Below are 25629 nucleotides of genomic sequence, written 5' to 3'. Positions count from 1 at the left end.
ACTCTTGACCAAGCTTTAATATCTCCTGATGAGGCTCGGTGTCGGGCTTTGTTACATAAGGCCCTTTGGGACATTTTGCTACATTAAAGGCACTATGTAAATGCAGAGTGTTATTGTTCAGTCATGATATTATTGAATGCTGCAGCGGATTCGAGATGCCGTATATAGTCTACCCCTTTTCCTATTTCTTAAGTTCTCGACAAGGGCACAGTGGCTTGTACATTCTGGAATACCCGACTGGGGAATTGCCATTCTGGGGATGTTCATCAGTTGATGAGTATTGTGTGCTCCATAAACGTTTCTTTTTGTTTTTAGATCCATTGAAGACCATGCATTTTCTGGGGAATTCATTGCAATTATTAGTCGTCCAACAATCAGGATCCTGACTTGAGTGTTCATTGTTGCGATGTCAAAAGGCAACAAGAGACTAACCAAGAGAAGCTGCTATTTGGACTCGCTAATTGCCAACACTGCTGAATTTGTGAAGAGCACAATGCGGGTTAGTTTTTGCCAGATGCTGCTGACCGGGGCGATAATGATGAATCTAGTCGTACTCTATTACGTCTCCAGAACTCAACAACAAATGCTGAAGCACAGAGACCCAGGGAAGGCGGCCACCAGGAGGTCGGCGGTTTCAAGGGCCCCCGGGGTCACCGTGCTGATACGGGAATTCGAAGACTTTGAGAATTGGGTGGCGGGCGTGGTGAAGTCCTTCCTGAGGGAGAGGCCCGGGCAGCCCATTGTGGTGGTGGCTGACAGACTGCCATATCCGCCATTGGGCCTGCCTACTCAGCCCAACGTCCAGCTGGTGATGCTGAAGGCATCTCCGGATGAGCCGCCCCACGTCTCCCGACCCGAGTTCTACATCCACACTGAATACACCCTCCTGGTGCCCGACGGGGTGTCCTTGGACTCCACCCAGCAGCTGGACCGTCTGCTGCAGGAATTTGAGGTCCACAAGGGGAAGGTTCACATGGTGGCGGCTCCCACCCAAACGGCGGGAACATTGCGCTGCCTCCAGCTGCGGGTCAGCCTGAAGGAGTGGAGCGCCGTCTACAGCCTCTCCTCAGCCCGGCTCTGCGATGCCGTGGACGGAGACGCCGTGGTCCTGGTGCGGACCGAAGATTTGTTCAATCTCTCCCAGCCCATGGGAAGGCCGCTCCTGACCTCCCTGTTTGTCCAATCCTCGCTGCGTGGCTGGAAAGTGAGGGTGGCGGAGAGCGTGGCCTTCTCCTCCTACCACCGCTCCTTGTTCATGTCGGCGCATAACCGCTGGAAGGCCGACATCACCGCCAAAGCCAGGCTGGCCCAGCTCTTCAAAGATTTTGGTCTGAAGCGGGTGGTGCTGGCTAATGGGAAGGAGCAGTGGTACGGCTGCAGCAAGGACACCCCTCGCTGTTTTGGCACAGTGCACGATGACACACCTGAGTACCTGTATCAGGACAGGTGGACCCCGCCCTGCTGCCTCAAAGCGTTACGCCAGACCACCAAGTATGTCATAGACATCCTGAAGTCCTCAGGCGTCCGCTACTGGCTGGAGGGCGGGACGCTCCTGGGAGCAGTCCGCCATCAGGACATCATCCCCTGGGACTACGACGTGGATCTGGGCATCTACCTGGAGGACGTGGAGAACTGCGAGTTTCTGAGGAGCCTGGACTCGGGCTCGGTGGTGGACGAGAACGGCTACGTGTGGGAAAAGGCCGTGGAAGGCGACTTCTACCGCGTGCAGTACAGCCAAAGCAACCACCTGCACGTTGACCTGTGGCCATTCTACGCCAGAGAAGGAATCATGACCAAAAACACCTGGATGGATCACAGGCAGGATGTGGAGTTCCCGGAGCACTTCCTCAAGCCGCTGGTCCCCATGCAGTTTGCTGGGGTGACTGCTCTGGCGCCCAACAATCACAGGCGTTTCCTGGAATTGAAATTTGGAGAGGGAGTGATCGAAAACCCTGAGTACCCAAACCCAGCCAAGAAAAAATTGGAGAAGGTGGACTAAAAATGGAGGACAGTAGGCATCTTCCAATGAGTCATAGGGTCAGTCATCCCAGCAGCCTCAGATGTTTTTGACAATATCGCCTCAAAGTGATATGGCAGATATTTCTTATTCCACATTGGTTCACCCCCCCCCCCCCATTCTTTTCCTGAAGGCACTGGATCTTCCTGGGGATAGTTCCATGGATACAGGAGCTTTATCTGGCCCGTCCTCGATTCAGGGGGTCCAGTGATTGCTCGCGAATTACTGGAAGAGAGAATGCTTGCAGTCCAGCCCGATCCTAACGTTGCCTGATATCCACACTCTGACCATTTTCAACCGTAGGTGCTATATCCTTGTAGCAGCTGGAACCCTGGCTGATCTTAACCCCACACAAATCCAGCCGAACAAAGAGAGATCAAAGGCAAGGCCTCCTGTAACTCTGCCTGGATGCTGTACTGAGCCGTCCGTATATCCATAAAGCCAAGGGATATGGTGGGTGCTTCATTCCTTTAAATATACAAAATTAAACAGTGGCTTGGCTGAACAAATATGGGATGTAAAGAGGCAAATTTGCACGCAGGGGGGGTCACATTGTGAGGAGGAGCGGGCGGTGGGGGGGGGTTGGAAATCTCAACACTTCTAGCTTACAGAACTACGAATCCAGTTGACCTGAGGTTATGATGTGCATGCAAAAATTTGAACTGTTAAAAATATACAGAGCATTAGAAATTGCTTTGTGACTGTTCCTGACCTGAGCTAAACATGACCCAAAGCATGGATAAATCACTGACGTACTTCCTGAAAAATGTGTCATTAATGCCATGTCAAAATTTCAATGAACTATGCCACTGGCCATTAAATAGAATTCCCAATCCAGGTGTCAGGTACTCCCTTGACTTATGGACTCATCCAAAGTTTTTATCAGCTAGGTATCTCCAGCTCTTCGATTGAGATCTTGGACACAACTTCCAGTTCACCCAGTACTCTGCAACTCGCATCCTATCCGTTCTGTTACCTTCATTAACTCTCCATCCCCTGGTGTATTAATGTCAAACTGGCAGGCACGGTAGCATTGTGGATAGCACAGTTGCTTCACAGCTCCAGGGTCCCAGGTTCGATTCCTTCTTGGGTCGCTGTCTGTGCGGAGTCTGCACATCCTCCCCCTGTGTGCGTGGGTTTCCTCCGGGCGCTCCGGTTTCCTCCCACAGTCCAAAGATGTGCAGGTTAGGTGGATTGGCTATGCTAAATTGTCCAAAATTGCCCTTAGTGTTGGGTGGGGTTACTGGGTTATGGGGATAGGGTGGAGGTGTTGACCTTGGGTAGGGTGCTCTTTCCAAGAGCCGGTGCAGACTCGATGGGCCGAATGGCCTCCTTCTGCTGTAAATTCTATGATACAGATGCTGCCAAGACCGCACACTATTCAACCATAGCAGTTTCCTTGGGCTCGGCGATGTGACTCTTCTCTCCGAATTTGAAGGTCACCCGTCACTAGCCATATACCAGATACTCAAAAACATACCATCTTCTGAGGAAGAATCATACAGACTCAAAACGTTAACTCTGTTCCTTTCGGGCAGCACGGTGGCGCAGTGGGTTAGCCCTGCTGCCTCACGGCGCCGAGGTCCCAGGTTCGATCCCGGCTCTGGGTCACTGTCCGTGTGGAGTTTGCACATTCTCCCCGTGTCTGCGTGGGTTTCGCCCCCACAACCCAAAGATGTGCAGGGTAGGTGGATTGGCCAGGCTAAATTGCCCCTTAATTGGAAAAAATGAATTGGGTATGCTAAATTTTTTTTTTTAAACTGTTTCTTTCTCCACAGATGCTGCCAGACCTGATGTGTCTTTCCAGCATTTTCTGTTTTTATGCAATGCTTAGGTGTAATACTAAGAAGGGGGGGGGGGCTGCATTGTCGGGGGTGCTCAGCAGATTAGAGTCAAACCCCGAATGCCCCCCTCAAGTGAATTTAAAAGATCCCGTGGCATTCTTCAAGAGATGCAAGATGTTTCTTCAACCGTTCTAACCGATTAGCAGATTACCTCAGCATTATCTCTTTGCCCTATGTAGGACCTTGCAAAACTCAAAGTGGATTGGCCATTTCCTGTATTACAATCATGGCTGGAGTCTTCACATTCTCTCCGTGTCTGCGTGGGCCTCGCCCCCCCCCCCCCCCCCCCCCCCCCCCCCCACACACAACCCAGAAACATGTGCTGTTTAGGTGGATTGGCCACACTAAATTGCCCTTTAATTGGGAAAAAATAATAATTGGGTGACCTAAATTAAGAAAAAAGAAATGAGACTCAGATACTGAGTCCAAGAACCTCAGCCATTCTGGCTGTGATCGGTTAACTCAGCACAGAATGTGGAGTCAGAGCTGGGCCCTTCCACCCGGGGCAGTGCAGATGTTTAACAGAGTCCCTTTTGTCTGGGAGACCATGAACCACAGTCTTATTCTTGCCGAGACAGCAACACATGCTAGACATCGAATGTAAAATGTTCCGACCGAGACAGATTGAGCTAAGCAGTTCGCAGCAACCTTACCGTTGGCAACTTTTTTGTCTTGATCCAAGCTGGGAAGCGTTCTGGCAAACTCTCCTTGGCAAATCCTCCGTGTTTGTCCGCTGCCTCCCATTGCCCAACACTGTGGTCCAACAATGTAACCGGCCCATACTAACAGGAAAAAAATTAGAACTATCTCAACCGTTTCGCAGAAAAATGAAGTGATGGAAGTTAAACTCTTTTCTGTCACCAGCAGGAATATTCCACAATTAGTTTTTCTCTCTCTCGCTCTCCCTCCCTCACCACAATCATTCCTCCTCACTCAGCCCAGCTCATGGCCACAGGCGCCAACCGCCTGCCATTACCTCACCCACGTTCCTGTTTTTAAACCCCTTCTAGTCAAAGAAAGACTTGCATTTATATACCGCCTTTTGTGGCCTTACAGCCAATAAAGTACTGTTGCAGTGTAGTCACTGTTGTCAGGGTGACCTCGAGCATTGGCGCAACCTATTTGTGTCCCGAGAGCATTGACACAGTGGTCAGCACTGCTGCCTCACAAACGGCAGGGGCCCGGGTTCGATTCCGGCCTCGGGTAACAGTTTGTGCAGAGTCTGCACCTTCTCTCCGTGTCTGCGTGGGTTTCCTCCGGGTGCTCCGGTTTCCTCCCACAGTCCAAAGATGTGCAGGTTAGGTGGACGGGCCTTGCTAAATTACCCCTTAGTTTCCAGGGATGAACAGGTTAGGTTACTGGCATAGGGTGGAGTAGGTAGGTGGGGGAGTGGACCTGGGTAGATGCTCTTTTGGGGGGGGGGGTCAGTGCAGACTCGATGGGCCAAACGGCCTACTTTTGCACTGTAGGGATTCTGTGATTCTCTGATTTTGCTCCTCAACTATTGACACGGACACTTTTGAACGTGGAGAGTGATCGGGAGTGGTGGAAACACTTTCTTGACTTTTCCTTCTCCCCAACACAGCATTGAGGCCAACTGTGATGTCCCAATCACCTCCCCATCAGGCTTAGCACTGGTTGGGCCTAGAAACTTAATGGATTTCCAGCGCTTCACCATTAGCAGCAGTATCTTAACCACATTGGCCCTCCAAAGTTCTGGAATTCCTTCCTCCACCTCTTCTCCTTTTGATCACGCTTTTAATAATAATTTATTAATAAGAATCTTTATTGGTGTCACAAGTAAGCTTACATTAACCCTGCAATGAAGTTACTGTGAAAATCTCCTCGTCGCCACATTCGGGCTCCTGTTCGGGTATATGGAGGGAGAATTCAGAATGTCCAGTTCACCTAATAGCAAGTCTTTCGGGACTTGTGGGAGGAAACCGGAGCACCCGGAGGAAACCCACGCAGACACAGGGAGAACGTGCAGACTCCGCACAGTGTCCTAAGCCGGGAATTGAACCTGGGACCCTGGAGCTGTGGGCGACAGTGCGACAATCGCCTAATATCTTCACATGTGCCTTGTAAAAATTTGTTTGATTACACTTCTGTGAAACAGAGTGGGACACTTTACTCTGTTAAAGACACTGTAAAAATGTATATTTAGCTGTTCCCCTCAACTCTTCCATCAACCTACGTTGCTCCTACCAAGTAGCAAGCACTGTGCTCCTCCACACGAAGGGGGTTCAAAGTTGCCCCTGACGGTGTTTAAAGCAATTTATATATGTTACAACAATAGACAGCACGCTCCCGCCAACTGGTTAGTGTCAGCCACAGCCCTCTGGGTAGCACCACTGCCTCTGAATTAGAATGTTGTGGGTTCGACACCCGCTCCAGAATCTTGAGTACACAATCTAAGCTGATGCTGCCAGTGCAGGTCTGAGAGAGTACAGCACTGTCAAAGGTGCTCTCGTTCAGGTGAGACATTAAAGCCAGACCCTGTCTGCTTTCTCAGCTGTACGTGGAATATCCCAGGGCATTATTTGAAGAGCAGAGATGTTATCCCCAGTGCCCTGGCCAATTTTCATCCCAGGCCAACGTTGCTGGAGCATTACCTACTCATTATCACTTTGCTGGTTTTGGGAGCCTGTGCTTCTTTTGTTGCATTTTCCAAAGTACTTAATTGGCTGCAAGTCATGTAGGGATGTCCTGAACTTGTGAGAGGCGCTGTATGAATGTTCCGTTGCACCAGCGGCAGCATAATAATAATTGCTTATTGTCACAAGTAGGCTTCAATGAAGTTACTGTGAAAAGCCCCTAGTCGCCACATTCCAACGCCTGTTCAGGGAATTGAACCAACGCTGCTGGCCTTGTTCTTCATTACAAGCCAGCTGTTTAAAAACTACTGTGCTAAACCAGCCCCTGCATTTACCAGCATTTACCTATTGAGCTGAGCTATCGGAACAGCTCACAAACCTGTTGGATCGGAGAGGACGAACAGACCGGCTCCAAGCCCGGAACTTGCTTCCATTTCAATTGGACGCTGGAGCAAGTCCCACAGCTCAAGAATCAGAATTTCTCGGAGCAACCAGTTTATGACCCGAACACCTATCCTGACCATTAAAAGCGGTGCTGTGACAGTGGTGACCAGGTTTGTTATATTTAACCAGTGGGTAAACCCAATACATCGGGATAGTGCAGTAGATGAACTTTTTGCAAATGCCACAAAGAGGCTTATTGGGAAGATTAAATATATGCAATTCCCCTTTTTTCTCCTGTAGCATAAGTTATTGTAATCCTCTGATTTGGCATTGCATTTGTCCTGATGAGTGCAAGATGAAAAGATTCAACAACATGACTCTTTTCAGCAGTATAGAATATAAAGAGATTAGGCTAGAATGATAGAATTTACAGTGCAGGCGGAGGCCATTCGGCCCATTGACTCTGCACCAGCCTTGGAAAGAGCACCCCACCCAAACATCCACACCTCAACCCTATCCCAGTAACTCAACCTAACCCATTGTCTGGACACTAAGGGCAATTTAGCATGGCCAATCCACCTAGCTTGCACATCTTTGAATGTTCTGAATCTCTGGTTAGGCCTCAGCTGGAATGTTGTGGACAATCTAAGCACCATTGGAGGGGTTCCTTGGCCCTTACTGCTGACGGGATCTTCCATTTCTGCTGAAGGCGGCCCTTAGTGTCAGGTTCCCCAGTGACACAGGCAGGCGAGCCAGGCAAAAGGCCCTTGACATTAACGCCTCCACCGCCGGATAATACGCCACCAGGTGAGGGGCAGTGTTGCCGAAAATCCCACCCCACATTTCAGGAAAAAGCAAAATGGTTTGGAAGAGCTACATGTTAGGAAATGATTAATATAACCTAGTATTTAAGTTAGGAATAGGGTTTTTAAAAAATAAATTTGGAGTACCCAATGCTTTTTTTCCAATTAAGGGGCAATTCAGCGTGGCCAATCCTCCTACCCTGCACATCCTTTTGGGTTGTGGGGGTGAGACCCACGCAGAGACGGGGAATTTATGCAAACTCCACATGGACAGTGACCCAGGGCTGGGATTGAACCCGGGTCTTCAGCACCGGGAGGCAGCAGTGCTAACCACTGCACCGCCGTGCTGCCCCAGGATTAGGGTTTTAATTGTTTATTAGATTGCACTTATTGTTTAATAGATGGCACCAGTATATAACCAGCACAATAAACTTGGAATCGAAGAAGTCAAGACTTTCTGCCTAGTTCTAATTATAGAGTTAGCATCAGAGTGTAACAGTACAGAGAAGGTCATCAGGGCATTGTAGTGATATGCGTCACTGTATATACACAAGGGGTTAATGTAAATACACTACAACTAAGTAACCACTAGAGGGAGCACCAGAGATATATATAATAGACCAACAGGAAGTCAAGGGGCACTCTTCACAGGAATGGCAGCTAGTGAGCAGGACACAGGCAGACAGCTCTGATGTAACATCTACTATAAGCGCTGGAGAGAGAACGATCTTACTAAATAAAACATCTACTTCAACTGTAAGACTACGAGCTTTATTCAAACACAAGGAATAATACAGGCATTACCAAGGATGATGGCATTCTATTATGAGGAGAGGTCGAAATATTTTCTTGGAACAGAGAAGGTTAAGAGGTGACCTAATATAGATTTTCCAGATGTTGAGAGGTTTTGCTTGAGTCAGCAGGGAAAAAGTATCTCTGGGTTAATAACTAGAAGTCATAGATTCAAAATCATAAGAGAAAGATCTACAGGGCGATGAGAATTCTTTTCACTCTGAGTTGTCAGAACTTGGAATTTTTTAAATTCTTTCATGGGATGTGCTGGGCTGGGCCAGCATTTGTTGCCCATCCCTAATTGCCCCTTGAACTGAGTGGGTTGTAGCCATTTCAGAGGGGCAGTTATTAGTCAAGCTGTGGATCTGGAGTCACATGTAGGTCAGACCGGGTAAGGATGGCAGATTTCCTTCCCTGAAGCACATTAATGAACCAGATGGGGTTTTTCATTGTTCCAGATCTTCCTAATTAATTGAGTTGAAATTCTACCAGCTGCCATGGTAGGTTTTGAACTCTTATCCCCAGCCTAGGTCTCTGGTTTACTTGTCCAGTAACGTTACCGCTACACCACTGTCTCCCCATTCTTTCTTTAAAATTTTTTAAAGTACCCAATTCATTTTTTCCAATTAAGGGAAAATTTAGCGTGGCCAATCCACCTACCCTGCACATCTTTGTGATGGGAGGGTGAAACCCATGCAAACACAGGGAGAATGTGCAAACTCCACACGGATTGTGACCCAGTGACGGGATCGAACCTGCGACCTCAGCACAGTGAGACAGCAGTGCTAACTATTGCGCCACCGTGCTGCCTCCTATCTTCCCGTTCTACCTGAAAGGTTGGTGGAAGCAGATTCTGTAAATAATTAAAAATTTATTTTTTTGCGGAGCCTGCACGTTCTCCCCGTGTCTGCGTGGGTTTCTTCCAGGTGCTCCGGTTTCTTCCCACAAGTCCCGAAAGACTTATTAGGTGCTTGTTATGTGAATTGGACATCCCAAATTCTCCCTCAGTGTATCGGAACAGGCGCCAGAATGTGGAGACTAGGGGCTTTTCACAGTAACTTCATTGCAGTGTTAATGTAAGCCTACTTGTGACAATAAAGATTGTTATTGATTGCTGCCTTCTGTGCTGTAAATTCCTTTGATTCTTTAAACATATTGCTTTGTGTAGGAATAGCACACGCAAATTCTGGATGTGTTAAGCATTCACACACAAGATTTACCCGATGAATTCCTTCCCTGTATATTCTTTCTCTAGCCTGATCACCCAGTGTGTGTTGTATAGTATTTGCTCACTATTTTGCTGCTACGAGCCATACATTTAGGATAGTCACCACCACCCTATCTACAAACATCCACACCCTCCATCACTGACAAATTCACCTAGCCTGCACATCTTTGGGTTGTGGGGCTGAAACTCACGCAAACACGGGGAGAATGTGCAAACTCCACACGGACAGTGACCCAGAGCCGGAATCTGGGGCCTCAGCGCCGTGAGGCAGCAGGGCTAACCCACTGCGCCACCGTGCTGCCCTGGAAATACATATTTTTAGGTACAAGTACCACTATTTTTTAATGGCCGAGTGGAATGTAATTGGTACGAGCAATACGAGTCAATGGGGGTGGTTACGGGGCCTTAGGCTCTTGTCCATCAGGTAAGGCCACCCGGCAGCACGGTGGCGCAGTGAGTTAGCACTGCTGCCTCACAGCGCCGGGGTCCCAGATTCGATCCCGGCTCTGGGTCACTGTCCGTGTGGAGTTTGCACATTCGCCCCGTGTCTGCGTGGGTTTCACACCCACAACCCAAAGATGTGCAGGATAGGTGGATTGGCTAAATTGCCCCTTAAATGGAAAAAATTAATTGGATACTCTTTAAAAAAGCAGGTCAGGCCTCAGGTCAATGGGGCCCTGAGGCCCAACATTACTGGCAGTTTTATTGGATAGTATTGGCACTTCCAACAGATGGAATGCCTCCAAGGTATTTTTTAAAGTAAGGGGGGAGGGGGCTTTTTTTCACGGGAAATTGATTTTGGGAGAACAAATAAAGTGGGTGGGGGGGGGGGGGCATGTGTGGAATGCAAGGTAGACTCCTGATGACGTTGAGAAAAGACGATGGACGCACAACCAGAAAAAAACATCATGGTCAAGTCACAGCAAGATCAAGGAAGAATTCATTGTAAAGCCCACACAAAGTTTAATTGAGAGATTACGCAAGGATAGAAGTTAATAGTCAGCTAATGCAACATCACAGTTAATCTGTTAACTGAACAGAGAAGTTTCCACCAACATAATTATCAAGAGGTGCAGAATTCCAGGAATTGATGTGAAGCGAATTTGAATCCACATAATAAAAAACAAATTGTGAATGATAGCTTATAATTTAACCACGGTTAACGTCCGTCAGCCATTACCACATTGGACCTTGCCAATGCTCTTGATTAGATTTGATTAATCATGGACTAATCAAATAGTTTCCTGCCCTGACGCAGGGGCTGGTTTAGCTCACTGAGCTAAATCACTGGCTTTTAAAGCAGGCCAGCAGCACGGGTCAATTCCCGTACCAGCCTCCCCGGACAGGCGCCGGAATGTGGCGACTAGGGGCGTTTCACAGTAACTTCATTGAAGCCTACTCGTGACAATAAGCGATTTTCATTTTTTCATTTTCATGAGAATATTCCCGGCTTGGGTCACTGTCTGTGCGGAGTCTGCACGTTCTCCCCGTGTCTGTGTGGGTTTCCTCCGGGTGCTCTGATTTCCTCCCACCGTCCAAAAACGTGCAGGTTAGGTGGATTGGCCATGAAAATTGCCCTTAGTGACCAAAAAGGTTAGGAGGGGCTATTGGGTTACGGGGATAGGGTGGAAGTGAGGGCTCAAGGGGGTCGATGTAGACTCGATGGGCCGAATGGCCTCCTTCTGCACTGTATGATCTATGTTCTATATTACCATTCCTTCACTGACACTGGGTCATTGGGAAAATGTTTTTTAAAAAACAATTTAGAGTATTGTTTTTCCAATTAAGGGGCAATTTAACGTGGCCAATCCAACTACCCTGCACATCTTTGGGTTGTGGGCGTGAGACCCTCGCAGTCACAGGGAGAATGTGAAAACTCCACGCGGACAGTGACCCAGGGCCAGCATCAATCCCGGGTCCTCAGTGCCGTAGACAGCAGTGCTAGCCACTGTGCCGTCGTGCTGCCCGTTAAGAGTACATTATGAAGGATGTAATAGCGGAGCTTTTTAAAATATATAAGCAAGCAAATCAGCATAGCTTCATGCAGGGGAAACCATGCCAGATAAATTGATCAGAATTGGTGATAATGAGCAGGATAGATAAAAGGGAACCAGTAGATGTAATATACTTGGATTTCCAACAAGCATTCGATAAGGTATCACACAAAAGGCTAATTAATAAGAGCTCATAGCCTATGCTGCTGGTGGGGGATTTTGTACATTAGCATGGATAGAGGATTGGCTAACGAATAGAAGCAGAGTTGGGATAAGAGGGGCATTTTCACGATGGCAACTAGTGAGTGCCCCAAGGCCACAATTATTTACTATTCATATTAAAGACTTGGAAGAGGGAAGTGAATGTACTATTGCCAAGTTTGCGGCTGACACAAAAATAGGTGGGAAGGCAAGAGGTGAAGATGACAAAGAGTCTACAGATGAATATAGACAGTTTTTTATAAATTTGGTGTGCCCAATTATATATTTTTTCCAATTAAGGGGCAATTTGGCGTGGCCAATCCACCTAACCTGCACATCTTTGGGTTGTGGGGGTGAAACCCACGCAGACATGGGGAGAATGTGCAAACTCCACATGGACAGTGACCCAGGGCCGGGACTCGAACCCGGGTCCTCAGTGCCGCAGTCCCAGTGCTAACCACTGTGCCACATGCCGCCCTGAATATAGACAGCTTAAGTGGGTAAAAACTTGCAAGATGGAATATAATGTGGGAAAATGCGAAGTGGGCGGCACGGTAGCACAGTGGTTAGCATTGTTGCTTCACAGCACCAGGGACCTGGGTTCGATTCCTGGCTTGGGTCACTGTCTGTGCGGAATCTGCACATTCTCCATGTGTCTGCGTGGGTTTCCTCCAGGTGCTCCGGTTTCCTCCCACAAGTCCCGAAAGATGGGCGCGATTCTCCGCTGCCCACAATGGGTCGGAGAATAGCGGGAGGGCGTCCCCGACATTTTTCACGCCCTCCCGCTATTCTCACCCCCCCCACCCCCCACGGCCGCCCCACAACACAAATCGCTGGTCGCCATTTTTTACCACGGCCGTGCCACCGATGGGCACCGATCGGTGGGCACCGATCGCAGGCAGTGGGTCCGTAATGCACTCTTTCTCCCTCCACCGCCCCGCAGGATCAGTCCGCGGGGTGGCCGAGGGAGATGACGGCCTCGCGCATGCACGGGTTGGAGCCGTCCAACCCACGCATGCGCGGCTGACGTCATCGTGCGCGTCAGCCGGCATGACGCTTGGCGCACGGACTTAGCGACGGTCGCTAAGCCCGCGATGCCGTGCTTCACGGGGCCCCGCTGCTAGCCCCTCCGGGGGGAAGAATCTGGTCCCGGGAGGGGGCGCGGAGGCTGCCGTGAAACACGGCCAGTTTCACGGCAGCCTTTACGATTCGCCGCATTTGCGGAGAATCGCGCCCGATGAATTGGTCATTCTGAATTCTCCCTCAGTGTACCCGAACAAGCGCCAAAGTGTGGTAACTAGGTGATTTTATAGTAATAATAATCTTTATTGTCACAAGTAGGTTTACATTAACACTGCAATGAAGTTACTATGAAAAGCCCCTAGTCGCCACACTCCAGCGCCTGTTCTGGTACATGGAGGGAGAATTCAGAATGCCCAATTCACCTAACAAGCATATTTTTGGACTGTGGGAGGATAACATCATGGATTTGGACTTGGAACCGAGATACAGTGAACCGAGATACAGTGAAAAGTATTTTTCTGCGAACAGCTCAACAGATCATTAAGTACATCAAAAGAAAAGAAAAGAAAATACATAATAGGGCAACACAAGGTTCACAATGTAACTACATAAGCACCGGCATCGGGTGAAGCATACAGGGGTGTAGTGTTAATCAGGTCAGTCCATAAGAGGGTCATTTCGGAGTCTGGTGACAGTGGGGAAGAAGCTGTTTTGTGTCTGTTCGTGAATGTTTTCAGACTTTTGTATCTCCTGCCCGATGGAAGAATTTGGAAGAGTGAGTAAGCCGGGTGGGAGGGGTCTTTGATTATTGTGCCTGCTTTCCCCCGGCAGCGGGAGGTGTAGATGGAGTCAATGGATGGGAGGCAGGCTTGTGTGATGGACTGGGTTGTGTTCACGACTCTCTGAAGTTTCTTGCGGTCTTGTGCCGAGTAGTTGCCATACCAGGCTGTGATGCAGCCAGATAGGATGATTTCTACGGTGTATCTATAAAACTTGGTAAGAGTTAATGTGGACGTGCCAAATGTCCTTATTTTCCTGAGGAAGTATAGGCGCTGTTGTGCTTCCTTGGTCGTAGCGTCGATGTGGGTGGTCCAGGGCAGATTTTTGGAGATGTGTACCCCTCGGAATGTGAAGCCGCTAACCATCTCCACCTCAGCCCCGTTGATGCTCACAGGAGTGGGTACAGTACTTTGCTTCCTGAAGTCAATGACCAGCTCTTTAGTTTTGCTGGCATTGAGGGAGAGATGGTTGTCGCTGCACCCTTCCATTAGGTTCTCTATCTCCCTCCTGTATTTGTCGTTATTCGAGATCCGGCCCACTATGGTCGTATCGCCAGCAAACTTGTGGATACAATGCCATTGCAGTGTTAATGTAAGCCTACTTGTGACACTAATAAAGATTATTATTATTGTGTCTTTTTTTTAAATTTGAAGTACCCAATTATTTTTTTTCAATATAGGGGCAATTTAGCGTGGCCAATCCACCTACCCTGCACATCTTTGGGTTGTGGGGGTGAGACCCACACAGACACGGGGAGAATGTGCAAACTCCACACAGACAGTGGCCCAGAGCCGGGATCGAACTTGGGACCTCGGCGCCGTAGGCAGCAAAAGATTATTATTAGTTATGAACATTGGCAGGAAGAATAAAGGAGCTGAATATTATTTAAACGGAGAAAGACTGCAGAAAGCTGCAGTACTGCGGGATTTGGTGGTCCACGAGCATAATAGGGAAAGCAAATATAATGTTGGTCCCTGATTACTAAGTTTTCAGACGACACAAAGGTTGGTGGAATTGCGGATAGCGATGAGGACTGTCAGACAATGCAGCAGGATTTAGATTGTTTCGAGACTTGGGCGGAGAGATGGCAGATGTAGTTTAATCCGGACAAATGTGAGGTAATGCATTTTGGAAGGTCTAATGCAAGTATGGACTATACAGTGAATAGTATTGACAGTCAGCGAGATCTAGGTTTTCAGGTCCACAAGTCACTGAAAGGGGCAACACAGGTGGAGAAGGTAGTCAAGAAGGCATACGGCATGCTTGCCTTCATTGGCCGGGGCATTGAGTATAAGAATTGGCAAGTCATGTTGCAGCTGTATAGAACCTTAGTTAGGCCACACTTGGAGTATAGTGTTCAATTCTGGTCGCCACACTACCAGAAGGATGTGGAGGCCTTAGAGAGGGTGCAGAAGAGATTTACCAGGATGTTGCCTGGGATGGAGGGCATTAGATATGAGGAGCCGTTGAATAAACTTGGTTTGTTCTCACTGGAACGACGGAGGTTGAGGGGCAACCTAATAGAGGTCTACAAAATTCTGAGGGGCATAGACAGAGTGGATAGTCAGAGGCTTTTTCCCAGGGTAGAGGGGTCAATTACTAGGGGGCATAGGTTTAAGGTGCGAGGGGCAAGGTTTAGAGGAGATGTACGAGGTAAGTTTTTTACACAGAGGGTAGTGGGTGCCTGGAACTCGCTGCCGGAGGAGGTGGTGGAAGCAGGGACGATAGTGACGTTTAAGGGGCATCTTGACAAATACATGAATAGGATGGGAATAGAGGGATACGAAGTGTAGAAGATTTTAGTTTAGACGGGCAGCATGGTTGGCGCAGGCTTGGAGGGCCGAGAAGATTAGGAGGGGTGTTCAAAACTTTGAACAATTTTGACAGGGTAAAGAAGGATATTCTGTTTCCACTGGTAGGTATGTCAGTGACTAGGGATCACAATTTTAAGATGGCCAGCAAGAGAGCGAGGAATGAAATGAGGAGAAACTTCTTTACTCAGGTGTTGGGGTTTGGAATGTGTTGCCTGGGAGAGTGGTGGAGGCGGATTCCGATAGGAGGTTTAAAAAGAGAGCTGGATATATATTTGAAAGTGATGAATTTAGAGGGCTACGGAGGTAGGATTGAGGGACAGGACTAGCTGGGGAGCTCTTTTGTGAGCCGGTGCAGAAAGGATGGGCCAAATGGCCTCTTTCTGCGCTGTAAATAACAAACAAACATGTAGATGGCTCACCACCACCTTCTCAAGGATAATTGGGGATGGGCATCAAATGCTGGCGTTGCCAGTGCTGTTTACATCCCATGGATGAATAAAGAAGTGTGGAGAGGACGAGGCAGTGAAACATCCTGATGATGTAGATATAGTGTCACCGTCTTGTCAAGGTACCCATGGGTCCCCTACCCCAGTAAGTCAGCAACCTCAGGTGAAGAAGGGCAGAAATATTTAGGGGCAGAGAAATTGGAACCCAGCAGCCAATGTGTGCAAAGTAGCTCTCAGAAAGTGCACCAAGATAAATGACGACATAACCTATGTTCGGCATTGGTTGAGGGATAAATATAAACCAGGATTCACCGGCACCAACTCTGCTTCCATGCAATCTTTCACGGCCACCTTAGGGGAATCTAGGCACCTTTGACAGTGCAGCGCTATCCCCAGTGCCAGCACTGGGAAAGTCAGCCTGGATAATGTGCTCAAGTCTCTGGAGTCGGATTTGAACCCAGATCTGCTGACTCAGTGACTAAAGTCCTACCCAGTGAACTACAACAAAGGAATGTTCTAAACAAGTTACCCTCTATCCAAAACACACACGTACTTGACAAACTAGGTTCTATTAAATAGTAGCCTTTATTAATTTTTTACTCATCGTGCATGGCCATTTAGGGTCACAGAATTAATCTGTGTTTAATGTGATTGTCTCATAGCAGAAATTTAACAAAGCAAATTATAAAGTAATCAGCATCCAATCTGCTTAACTCATTGTGAACTCGGGGCGGCACGGTGGCACCGTGGTTAGCACTGATGCCTCACGGCGCAGAGTAGCCGGGTTCGATCCCGGCTCCGGGTCACTGTCCACGTGGAGTTTGCACATTCTCCCCGTATCTGCGTGGGTCTCGCCCCCACAAACCGAAAAGATATGCAGGGTAGGTGGTTTGTCCACGCTGAGTTGCCCCTTACTTTGGACGAAAACCCACTGAACAGAGAAATATTTTACATGTTCACTTGCAACTCAAAGTAACACTTGGTGTTCAAAACCTATCTAATTGGTTGTAATGTGCTTTAAGAAAACCAGTAGTTATGAAAAGGGCTTTATATTCCGAAATTTTACATTATCTCTGTTGCCATAATATATTAAAAAATTTAACATGTGTCTATTCCCTTCCCAAACTGCTACATTTGTGGTGAGGAATTTTGCATTCCGACCTTATGTTAGTCTGTAATTATTATCCTCCTTCTATCAGTGGAATTTGCACCCCTGCAGGTAACTACAGCTGAAACAAAGTTCCATCAGCAGTTTTCATTCGAAGAGTAGATATTGGAATTTAGAATGGGACTATATGGATAAGAACAAAGATACGACTTTAAAATGGATTCCAAATTTATATCTGTGCACCCTGGTCCCAATTCCCCATACCCTCTATTCATCTGCATTTGGTCTTGACTTGTACCCATGCACAATGGCCACAGGACATTAACTAAATATTTCTTCTGCAAGCTTGAAAGTTTTAACCTTTGAGGGCACCTACAGTTAGTACATAACTACGTTCTACTTGTATATATCCAGTTGTGGTTGGTAGCTACATTCTTTTCATAGATTATCATAGAATTTACAGTGCAGAAGGAGGCCACTCTGCCCATCGAGTCTGCACCAGCTCTTGGAAAGAGCACCCTACCCGAGGTTAACAACTCAACCCTATCCCCATAACCCAGTAACCCCACCCACCATTAAGGGCAATTTTGGACACTAAGGGCAATTTATCACGGCCAATCCACCTAATCTGCACATCTTTGGACTGTGGGAGGAAACCGGAGCGCCCGGAGGAAACCCACGCAGACACGGGGAGGATGTGCAGACTCCGCACAGACAGTGACCCAAGCCAGGAATCGAATCCGGGTCCCTGAAGCTGTGAAGCAACTGTGCTAACCAATGTGCTACCAAACCACCCATACTCCATCTGCATCTTGTTGCCTACTCACTCATCTGTCATATCTCTTTGCGGCCTTTTCCCCGCAGCTTGCATTCCCACCTAGCTTTGTATTGTCAGCAAACCTAGATTCATTACCCTCTGTCTCTTCAGATTCTAAACAGCTGAGGCCCCGGCACACTAATAAGTCACAGCTTGCCAACTCACTGATATTGGCTTAAAATCCAAATTAAATCTGTCCTCCTGTCAGCCTCACGGGCAGCAAATAGAAGAGGAGGATGGAGGGGGAGGAACCTGGAGGCGAATCACAGATCAGTGAAGGAGATTACCCTTTAAGAAACGTCCAAGTGCCTCTCAAGGGTCAGTTGGCAAGTCTACCCCCTCGAGCCGAGCTCAGCCATGCCAAAGCAGTTCAGACCACGGTTCAGTCTCTCAGCTGTGCTGAGTTAATTGTTCCCAGTCAGAGTCGCAGTTGTGTGGGCTACGATTGGCCTCAGCACCTGTGGGCTGGCGGTAACGGGGAGTGGAGAATTAATCAGGGCACCAACTCCTCGAAAACATGTAATATTTTGGGCATTGGGTGGGGTCGGGTTTGAGTGCAGTTGTGAAGCCCCCTCCCCCGACATGGCTAAAGAAAAGTCACGGTGATTCGCACCGCTGCCTCACGGCGCTGAGGATTCGGGCTCCATCCCGGGCACCGAGTCACCATCCGTGTGGAGTTCGCACATTCTCCCCGTGTCTGCGTGGGTCTCGCCCCCCACAACCCAAAGATGTGCAGGCTAGGTGGATTGGCCGCGCTAAATTGCCCCTTAATTGGGAAAAAAATAATTGGAGACTCTTAAATTTTAAAAAATGACAAGTCGCTTGACTGAGACATTGTAGGTCGGGGGTACCCTGCATTTCTGGAGCCTGTACCCTAGCACCAGCAAATGTTTGGAGGACCCATAGCCTGGAGGGTGAGTACCCATGGAACATGAAATTAAATGAAATGAAAATTGCTTAGTCACGAGTCGGCTTCAATGAAGTTACTGTGAAAAGCCCCTAGTCGCCACATTCCCGTGCCTGTCCGGGGAGGCTGGTACGGGAATCGAACCGTGCTGCTGGCCTGCTTGGTCTGCTTTCAAAGCCAGCGATTTAGCCCAGTGAGCTAACATGCACCCGAACAAGAGGCAGCACCTCCGAGAGAAGGCTTGGCCTCATTGGCAAAGAGAATAATTTGTGATGGGAGAGAAAATTGCAATATTTATTTAGTTCCAATAATGATAGAGCGCAGACTGAAAACACATGGAGCGCAGACTGAAAGAAATCAATTATGAAATGTCCCAGCAGTGTTTATTTCCAAAGATCTGGCTGGCCAGAAGAGGGCCTCCGTGTGAAAACATTCACTAATTTTGCAATGCTCTTTGCGAGCTGTTTTGAAGCAATTTGATCCCCACATCCTAACAGCCGCCTGCTGTTCAACAAACAGGAATGATCGGCAGGCTAATAAACTGAACTCACAAATATTAAATGTTATAAATACATCTCACAGGGGAGTTTCGCAGGTCACCTATTTCAGGATCAGCTGTGACTCCCAGAGAGAAACAGAGTGAATTAGACAGGATAAACACGACAGAGGCAGTGATAGCGGTTTCAGGAGAGAGGTTATTTTGCCCTTCCCAGCCTGTGTCGACCCTCTCAAAGAACTGTCCAATTAGTTCCATTCCCCTGGCCTTGACGCAGGATACATGCAAAGGAACAGGGAGAGGAGCAAGAATGATCTGCGACACAGACAGATGAAAGCATTTTGAAGTCGATTTTTCCATATCGTCTGCCAATCACCGCCCACTCCACAGATTTCCTCTCATTATCCCAGCCTTCCAAAGTTGCAGATCCCAATAGCAAAGAGTGCAGATCCAACTTCCCTTCCTCAGGGGAGCCGTTCCCTCCGGATGAGGTGACAAACTGAATTGGCCACCCTGGCACCTTGGGTGGCACTAAGCTCACCTCACCTTCAGGAGGACAACCCACCGGGCGGGACAGGGAGGAAGGCTGTTTCTTGGGTGGCGGGACTTCATCAAGCGCATCCTGGGCCGTAAAGCGCCTTGTCGGTTGTGAAAGGTGCTATAGAAATGCGGGTCCTCCTTTGTGCAAAAAGCAAAATACCGGGGATGTTGGAAATCTGAAGTGAAATCAGAAAGTGCTGGAAAAACTCAGCGGGTCTGACAGCACCTGTGGAGAGAGAAACAGGGTTAACGGGCGCGATTCACCTACATAGAACATAGAACGATACAGCGCAGTACAGGCCCTTCGGCCCTCGATGTTGCACCGACATGGAAAAAAAAACTAAAGGCCATCTAACCTACACTATGCCCTTATCATCCATATGCTTATCCAATAAACTTTTAAATGCCCTCAATGTTGGCGAGTTCACTACTGTTGCAGGTAGGGCATTCCACGGCCTCACCACTCTTTGCGTAAAAAAACCACCTCTGACCTCTGTCCTATATCTATTACCCCTCAATTTAAGGCTATGTCCCCTCGTGCTAGCCACCTCCATCCGCGGGAGAAGGCTCTCGCTGTCCACCCTATCTAACCCTCTGATCATTTTGTATGCCTCTATTAAGTCACCTCTTAACCTTCTTCTCTCTAACGAAAACAACCTCAAGTCCATCAGCCTTTCCTCATAAGATTTTCCCTCCATACCAGGCAACATCCTGGCAAATCTCCTCTGCACCCGTTCCAAGGCTTCCACGTCCTTCCTATAATGAGGCGACCAGAACTGTACGCAAACCTAATTGGGAACAAAGTCCCATAGCGGGCGCGTTTAGCCACGTGCTTCCCGGAGCTCGCAGCGCCGAGAGTCACATGGCTATACAACGCGTCCCCCAAGCGTGGAGGCCTGGATCAATGATATGGCGGGGTTCATTAAATTGGAGAAGGTGAAATTTGCCCTGAGGGGATCAATACAGGGGTTCTTTAGGCGGTGGCAGCCTTTCCTGGACTTCCTGGCGGAATGGTAGGGAAATAGGCCGACAGCAGCAGCAACCGAGGGGGCGGGGGGAGGGAGAACTGTGTACATGGGTTTGTGGGATGTGGCGGGTGTTATTTCTTTCCCTTTTGTTGTTTGGGTGTTCTTTAGTTTTTTCTTTTGTTTGTAGTTGCTTTTGAAGTTGGGTGGGTGTTGTTCTTGGGTTGTTACCGCGGTTGTTTTGTTAATATTGTTGTGATGTTTATATTTTGTAAAAATTTGAATAAAAATTATTTTTTTTAAGACGCGACTCACGGCCTCAGTGGGGAACCCACGGCCGAGGCCAAGCACAGCTCCGTTTTGTACAGTGGGGAGTTCCACCCGCTGGAATTCCCCAGTGTAGCAAGAGATCCGGACGCCATTTTTAAATAGCATCCCAATCTCCTAGGTCCCCAAAGCGACCCTCGAATGCCCCCCCCCCCCCCCCCCCCAAGCCCAAACCCACTATGGGAGAGTCCCCAGCCTCCCCTGCACCCCTCAACACCCACGCAGGGCACCTCGGTCCGAACGCCCGTACGCAAAGAAAATGCCAGCTTGGTACCTTGGCAGGGGCACCCTGGCAGTGCTCATGCCAGCTGGCAGTGTCAGGCTGTCACCCAGGCAGGGGCACCCTGGCAGTGCTCATGCCAGCTGGCAGTATCAGGCTGTCACCCAGGCAGGGGCACCCTGGCAGTGCTCATGCCAGCTGGCAGTGTCAGGCTGTCACCCAGGCAGGGGCACCCTGGCAGTGCTCATGCCAGCTGGCAGTGTCAGGCTGTCACCCAGGTGGCACCAGCAGTGTCAGGGCATGCCGCTGGGGGGGCCTCCGATCCCCGGAGAGACCCCGACGAGTGCTATTCCGCCTGGTCCCTGTCTGTGGCAGAGCCCGAGGTCGCCGAGGTGAAGGGGATGAATCCCAAAGCCTCAGGTGGCTCTAATATCCAGAAACGGTGACCCCGCCCACAATGGGCGGGGTTTACATCGCATCATCTCCTGAGATGACGTTGGACCTCGCGAGGTGTTGGGAGCCGGGTAGGTCCCGGGGGCGGGGTCTCCCCGGCTTTTACCAGCCACGCTGGGCCGTGGCGAGCTGCTATTCAGGCACAGTGTGGCCAGCGGTTTGCGCCCAACGTTTCAAGTCTCGTCATACGGACTCAAAACGCTAACGCTGTTTCTCTGCCGAGACGCTGCCAGACCTTTCCCAGCATTTTCTGTTTTGAAGTCTTCCTTTGGGTTAGTCATGGCTTGGGGGGCAGCACCCTCACCTCCCAGGGAGTAGGTTGTCGACTCAAGTGGTGCGAGAGAGCGCTGCTCTCTCAGAGGTTTTGTCTCTCAAATGAGCCAATAAAACTAGGTCCCGTGTGATTGCTCGGGTGGATTTAAAAGCACTGTTTCGAGGAAAAGGTTGTCAAATTCTAATAGCGGAGTCCCACAGTGATCAGTGCTGTGGGATCAACTATTGACCATCTACATTAGGGCAGCACGGTGGGCGCAGTGGTTAGCACTGCTGCCTCATGGCACCGAGGACCCGGGTTCGATCCCAGCCCCGGGTCACTGTCCGTGTGGAGTTTGCACATTCTCCCCGTGTCTGTGTGGGTCTCACCCCCCACAACTCAAAGATGTGCAGGGTAGAGGGATTGGACATGCTAAACTGCCCCATAATTGGGAAAAAGAATTGGGTACTCTAAATTTATATTTTAAAAAACTGATTGCCAATTCCCCATTAGCAATAGCCTTCAGCCACACGGCCAGAGGCCTCCGCGGTCAGTGAGAATTATGGGTGGTCAGTGGGCAGGCGGGCAGGGGATAGGGTTGCCCCCGGATCAGGAACACATGATCCGGGGGCAGTGATGTGCCATCAATTGCACGAGAGACGAGTTACTTTACAAAAGTTAGGCTTTAATAAACTAGAAATGGGGCCTCACGGTAGCATGGTGGTTAGCATCAATGCTTCACAGCTCCAGGGTCCCAGGTTCGATTCCCGGCTGGGTCACTGTCTGTGTGGAGTCTGCACGTCCTCCCCCTGTGTGCGTGGATTTCCTCCGGGTGCTCCGGTTTCCTCCCACAGTCCAAAGGTATGCAGGTTAGGTGGATTGGCCGTGATAAATTGCCTTTAAGTGTCCAAAAATGTGAGGTGGGGTTACTGGGTTACGGGGATAGGGTGGAGGCGTGGGCTTAGGTAGGGTGCTCTCTTTAAAGGGCCGGTGCAGACTCTATGGGCCGAATGGCCTCCTTCAGCACTGTAAATTCCATGATATGCTCCGGTTTCCTCCCACAGTCCAAAGATGTGCGGGTTAGGTGGATTGGCCATGCTAAATTGCCCGTAGTGTAAGGTTAATGGGGGGATTGTTGGGTTACGGGTATACGGGTTACGTGGGTTTGAGTAGGGTGATCATTGCTCGGCACAACATCGAGGGCCGAAGGGCCTGTTCTGTGCTGTACTGTTCTATGCTCTATACTGTTCTATGCTCTATACTGTTCTATGCTCTATGCTCTAACTTAGCCCTGCGGTTGTCTACAATAAAATGGACGACCACCGGGCGTTTGACTATTTATACCTCGGCAAGGAGGCGTGGTTAACTTTGGGTAGGGTGCTCTTTCCAGGAGCTGGTGTAGACTCGATGGGCCGAATGGCCTCCTTCTGCACTGTTAATTCTATGAAAAAAAAGTCTTTCCTTTTTATGCGACTACAAAATTGAATTTGCAGCTGACAACCAGCAGAGGGGGTTTCAGAACTAATTCACTGACATGAACAATTTGGGCTGGATTGACCGTTTTTGAGCCTAAATGCGGAGGATCTGTGGCATTTAGCGTCAAAATTATTGGCACCAACTCCTCACCAATCCTGCGACTAGCGGCACCGGATAAAACCCCCGGCTCCCACGATATAAACGGCTGGAGAATGGCCGCGCATGCACACGCCGATGACCTGCAGCGGCCGCGCTGTAAAACATGCACGGACCCGACCTGCCAGATAGTGTTCCCCTGGCTACCCCCCACCAGTCCTCGGGGAAGCCCCCCCCCACCCGACCTGCCAGATAGTGTTCCCCTGGCTACCCCCCACCAGTCCTCGGGGAAGCCCCCCCCCACCCGACCTGCCAGATAGTGTTCCCCTGGCTACCCCCCACCAGTCCTCGGGGAAGCCCCCCCCCACCCGACCTGCCAGATAGTGTTCCCCTGGCTACCCTCCACCAGTCCCTCCAGTCCTCGGGGAAGCCCCCCCCCCCCCCCCACCCGACCTGCCAGATAGTGTTCCCCTGGCTACCCCCCACCAGTCCCTCCAGTCCTCGGGGAAGCCCCCCCCCCTCCCCCCACCCGACCTGCCAGATAGTGTTCCCCTGGCTACCCCCCACCAGTCCCTCCAGTCCTCGGGGAAGTCCCCCCTCCCCCCACCCGACCTGCCAGATAGTGTTCCCCTGGCTACCCCCCACCAGTCCCTCCAGTCCTCGGGGAAGCCCCCCCCCCCACCCGACCTGCCAGATAGTGTTCCCCTGGCTACCCCCCACCAGTCCCTCCAGTCCTCGGGGAAGCCCCCCCCCTCCCCCCACCCGACCTGCCAGATAGTGTTCCCCTGGCTACCCCCCACCAGTCCCTCCAGTCCTCGGGGAAGTCCCCCCCCCCCCCACCCGACCTGCCAGATAGTGTTCCCCTGGCTACCCCCCACCAGTCCCTCCAGTCCTCGGGGAAGCCCCCCCCCCACCCGACCTGCCAGATAGTGTTCCCCTGGCTACCCCCCACCAGTCCCTCCAGTCCTCGGGGAAGCCCCCCCCCCCCACCCGACCTGCCAGATAGTGTTCCCCTGGCTACCCCCCACCAGTCCCTCCAGTCCTCGGGGAAGCCCCCCCCCACCCGACCTGCCAGGTAGTGCGGTCGGGAACTCGGCCCATCGGGGGCGGAGCATTGAGGGAGGGTCTTCAGGCGACGCGCTGACGCCGTTCCAACGGCATGCAGCGCACGGTGTGATGACGCCAATGCGGAGAGGGCGGAGGATACAAAACCGGCAAGAGGCACCGCCCCCGATGTTGACGCCAAAAGAGATTCTCCTCCCGATCCTTGATTACGAAATTGCCATCGGGGGGGGGGGGGGGGGGGGGGGGGGGAATGGTGAAACCCGCCCCTTGTATTTGCATCGCACCTTTAATGTAGTAAAATGCCCCAAAGTGCTTCACGGTTTAACTGTGAGTCAGTAAGCAAAATCTGCTACTGGGCCACACAAGGAAATATTAAAATAAAAGCAAATTACTGCTGGAATCTGAAACAAAAACAGGAAATGCTGGACAATCTCAGCGGGTCTGGGAGAGTCACAGAATAATACAGTGAAGGAGGCGCCCTTCGGCCCATCAAGTCTGCAGTGACGCATGAAAAACACCCGACCTGCCTACCTAATCCCACTTGCCAGCACTTGGCCCATAGCCTTGCATGTTAAGACGCGCCAAGTACTCTTCCAGGTGCGTTTTAAAGGATGTGAGGCAACTCGCCTCTACCCCCTCCCCAGGCAGTGCATTCCAGACCGTCACCACCCTCTGGGTAAAAAAGTTTTCCCTCAAATCCCCCCTGAACCTCCCGCCCCGCACCTTGATCTTGTGTCCCCTCGTGACTGACTCGTCAACTAAGGGGAACAGCTGACTCCCTATCCACCCCATCCATGCCCCTATGGACAGACTCTGTGGAGAGAGAGAGCGAACAGAGCTCACGCTTCGAGTCTGGGTGACTCATTGTTCAACGTTTTCCATGATTGCTGACGGAGGAGGGATAGGGAGGCGGAGGGGTTTAGGGAGAGAACTGCCAAACCTAGGGCTCAGGCAGCAGTAGGCACAAAGCGATTAAAACCAGT

The 25629-nt window shown here is 50.0% G+C and overlaps 1 protein-coding gene across 5 annotated transcripts in view; it reads left to right on the top strand.

Moving 5' to 3' along the window:
* LOC119958000 (fukutin related protein) overlaps window positions 1–2850 on the top strand; it is a 35551-nt gene extending 32701 nt beyond the window's left edge. For all 5 annotated transcript variants that reach the window (XM_038786254.1, XM_038786251.1, XM_038786253.1 and 2 more), the window contains one exon: window positions 316–2850. In XM_038786254.1, coding sequence (XP_038642182.1) covers window positions 407–1999 — 1593 coding nt within the window. In that variant the 5' untranslated portion in view covers window positions 316–406 and the 3' untranslated portion in view covers window positions 2000–2850. The remainder of the gene's footprint in view (window positions 1–315) is intronic.
* Window positions 2851–25629: the final 22779 nt, after the last annotated feature.

This window comes from Scyliorhinus canicula, chromosome 27, assembly GCF_902713615.1.
Source record: "Scyliorhinus canicula chromosome 27, sScyCan1.1, whole genome shotgun sequence".
Lineage (NCBI taxonomy): Eukaryota > Metazoa > Chordata > Chondrichthyes > Carcharhiniformes > Scyliorhinidae > Scyliorhinus > Scyliorhinus canicula.
Note: the sequence above shows the minus strand (reverse complement) of the source record. Positions and strands in the feature narration are given on the sequence as shown.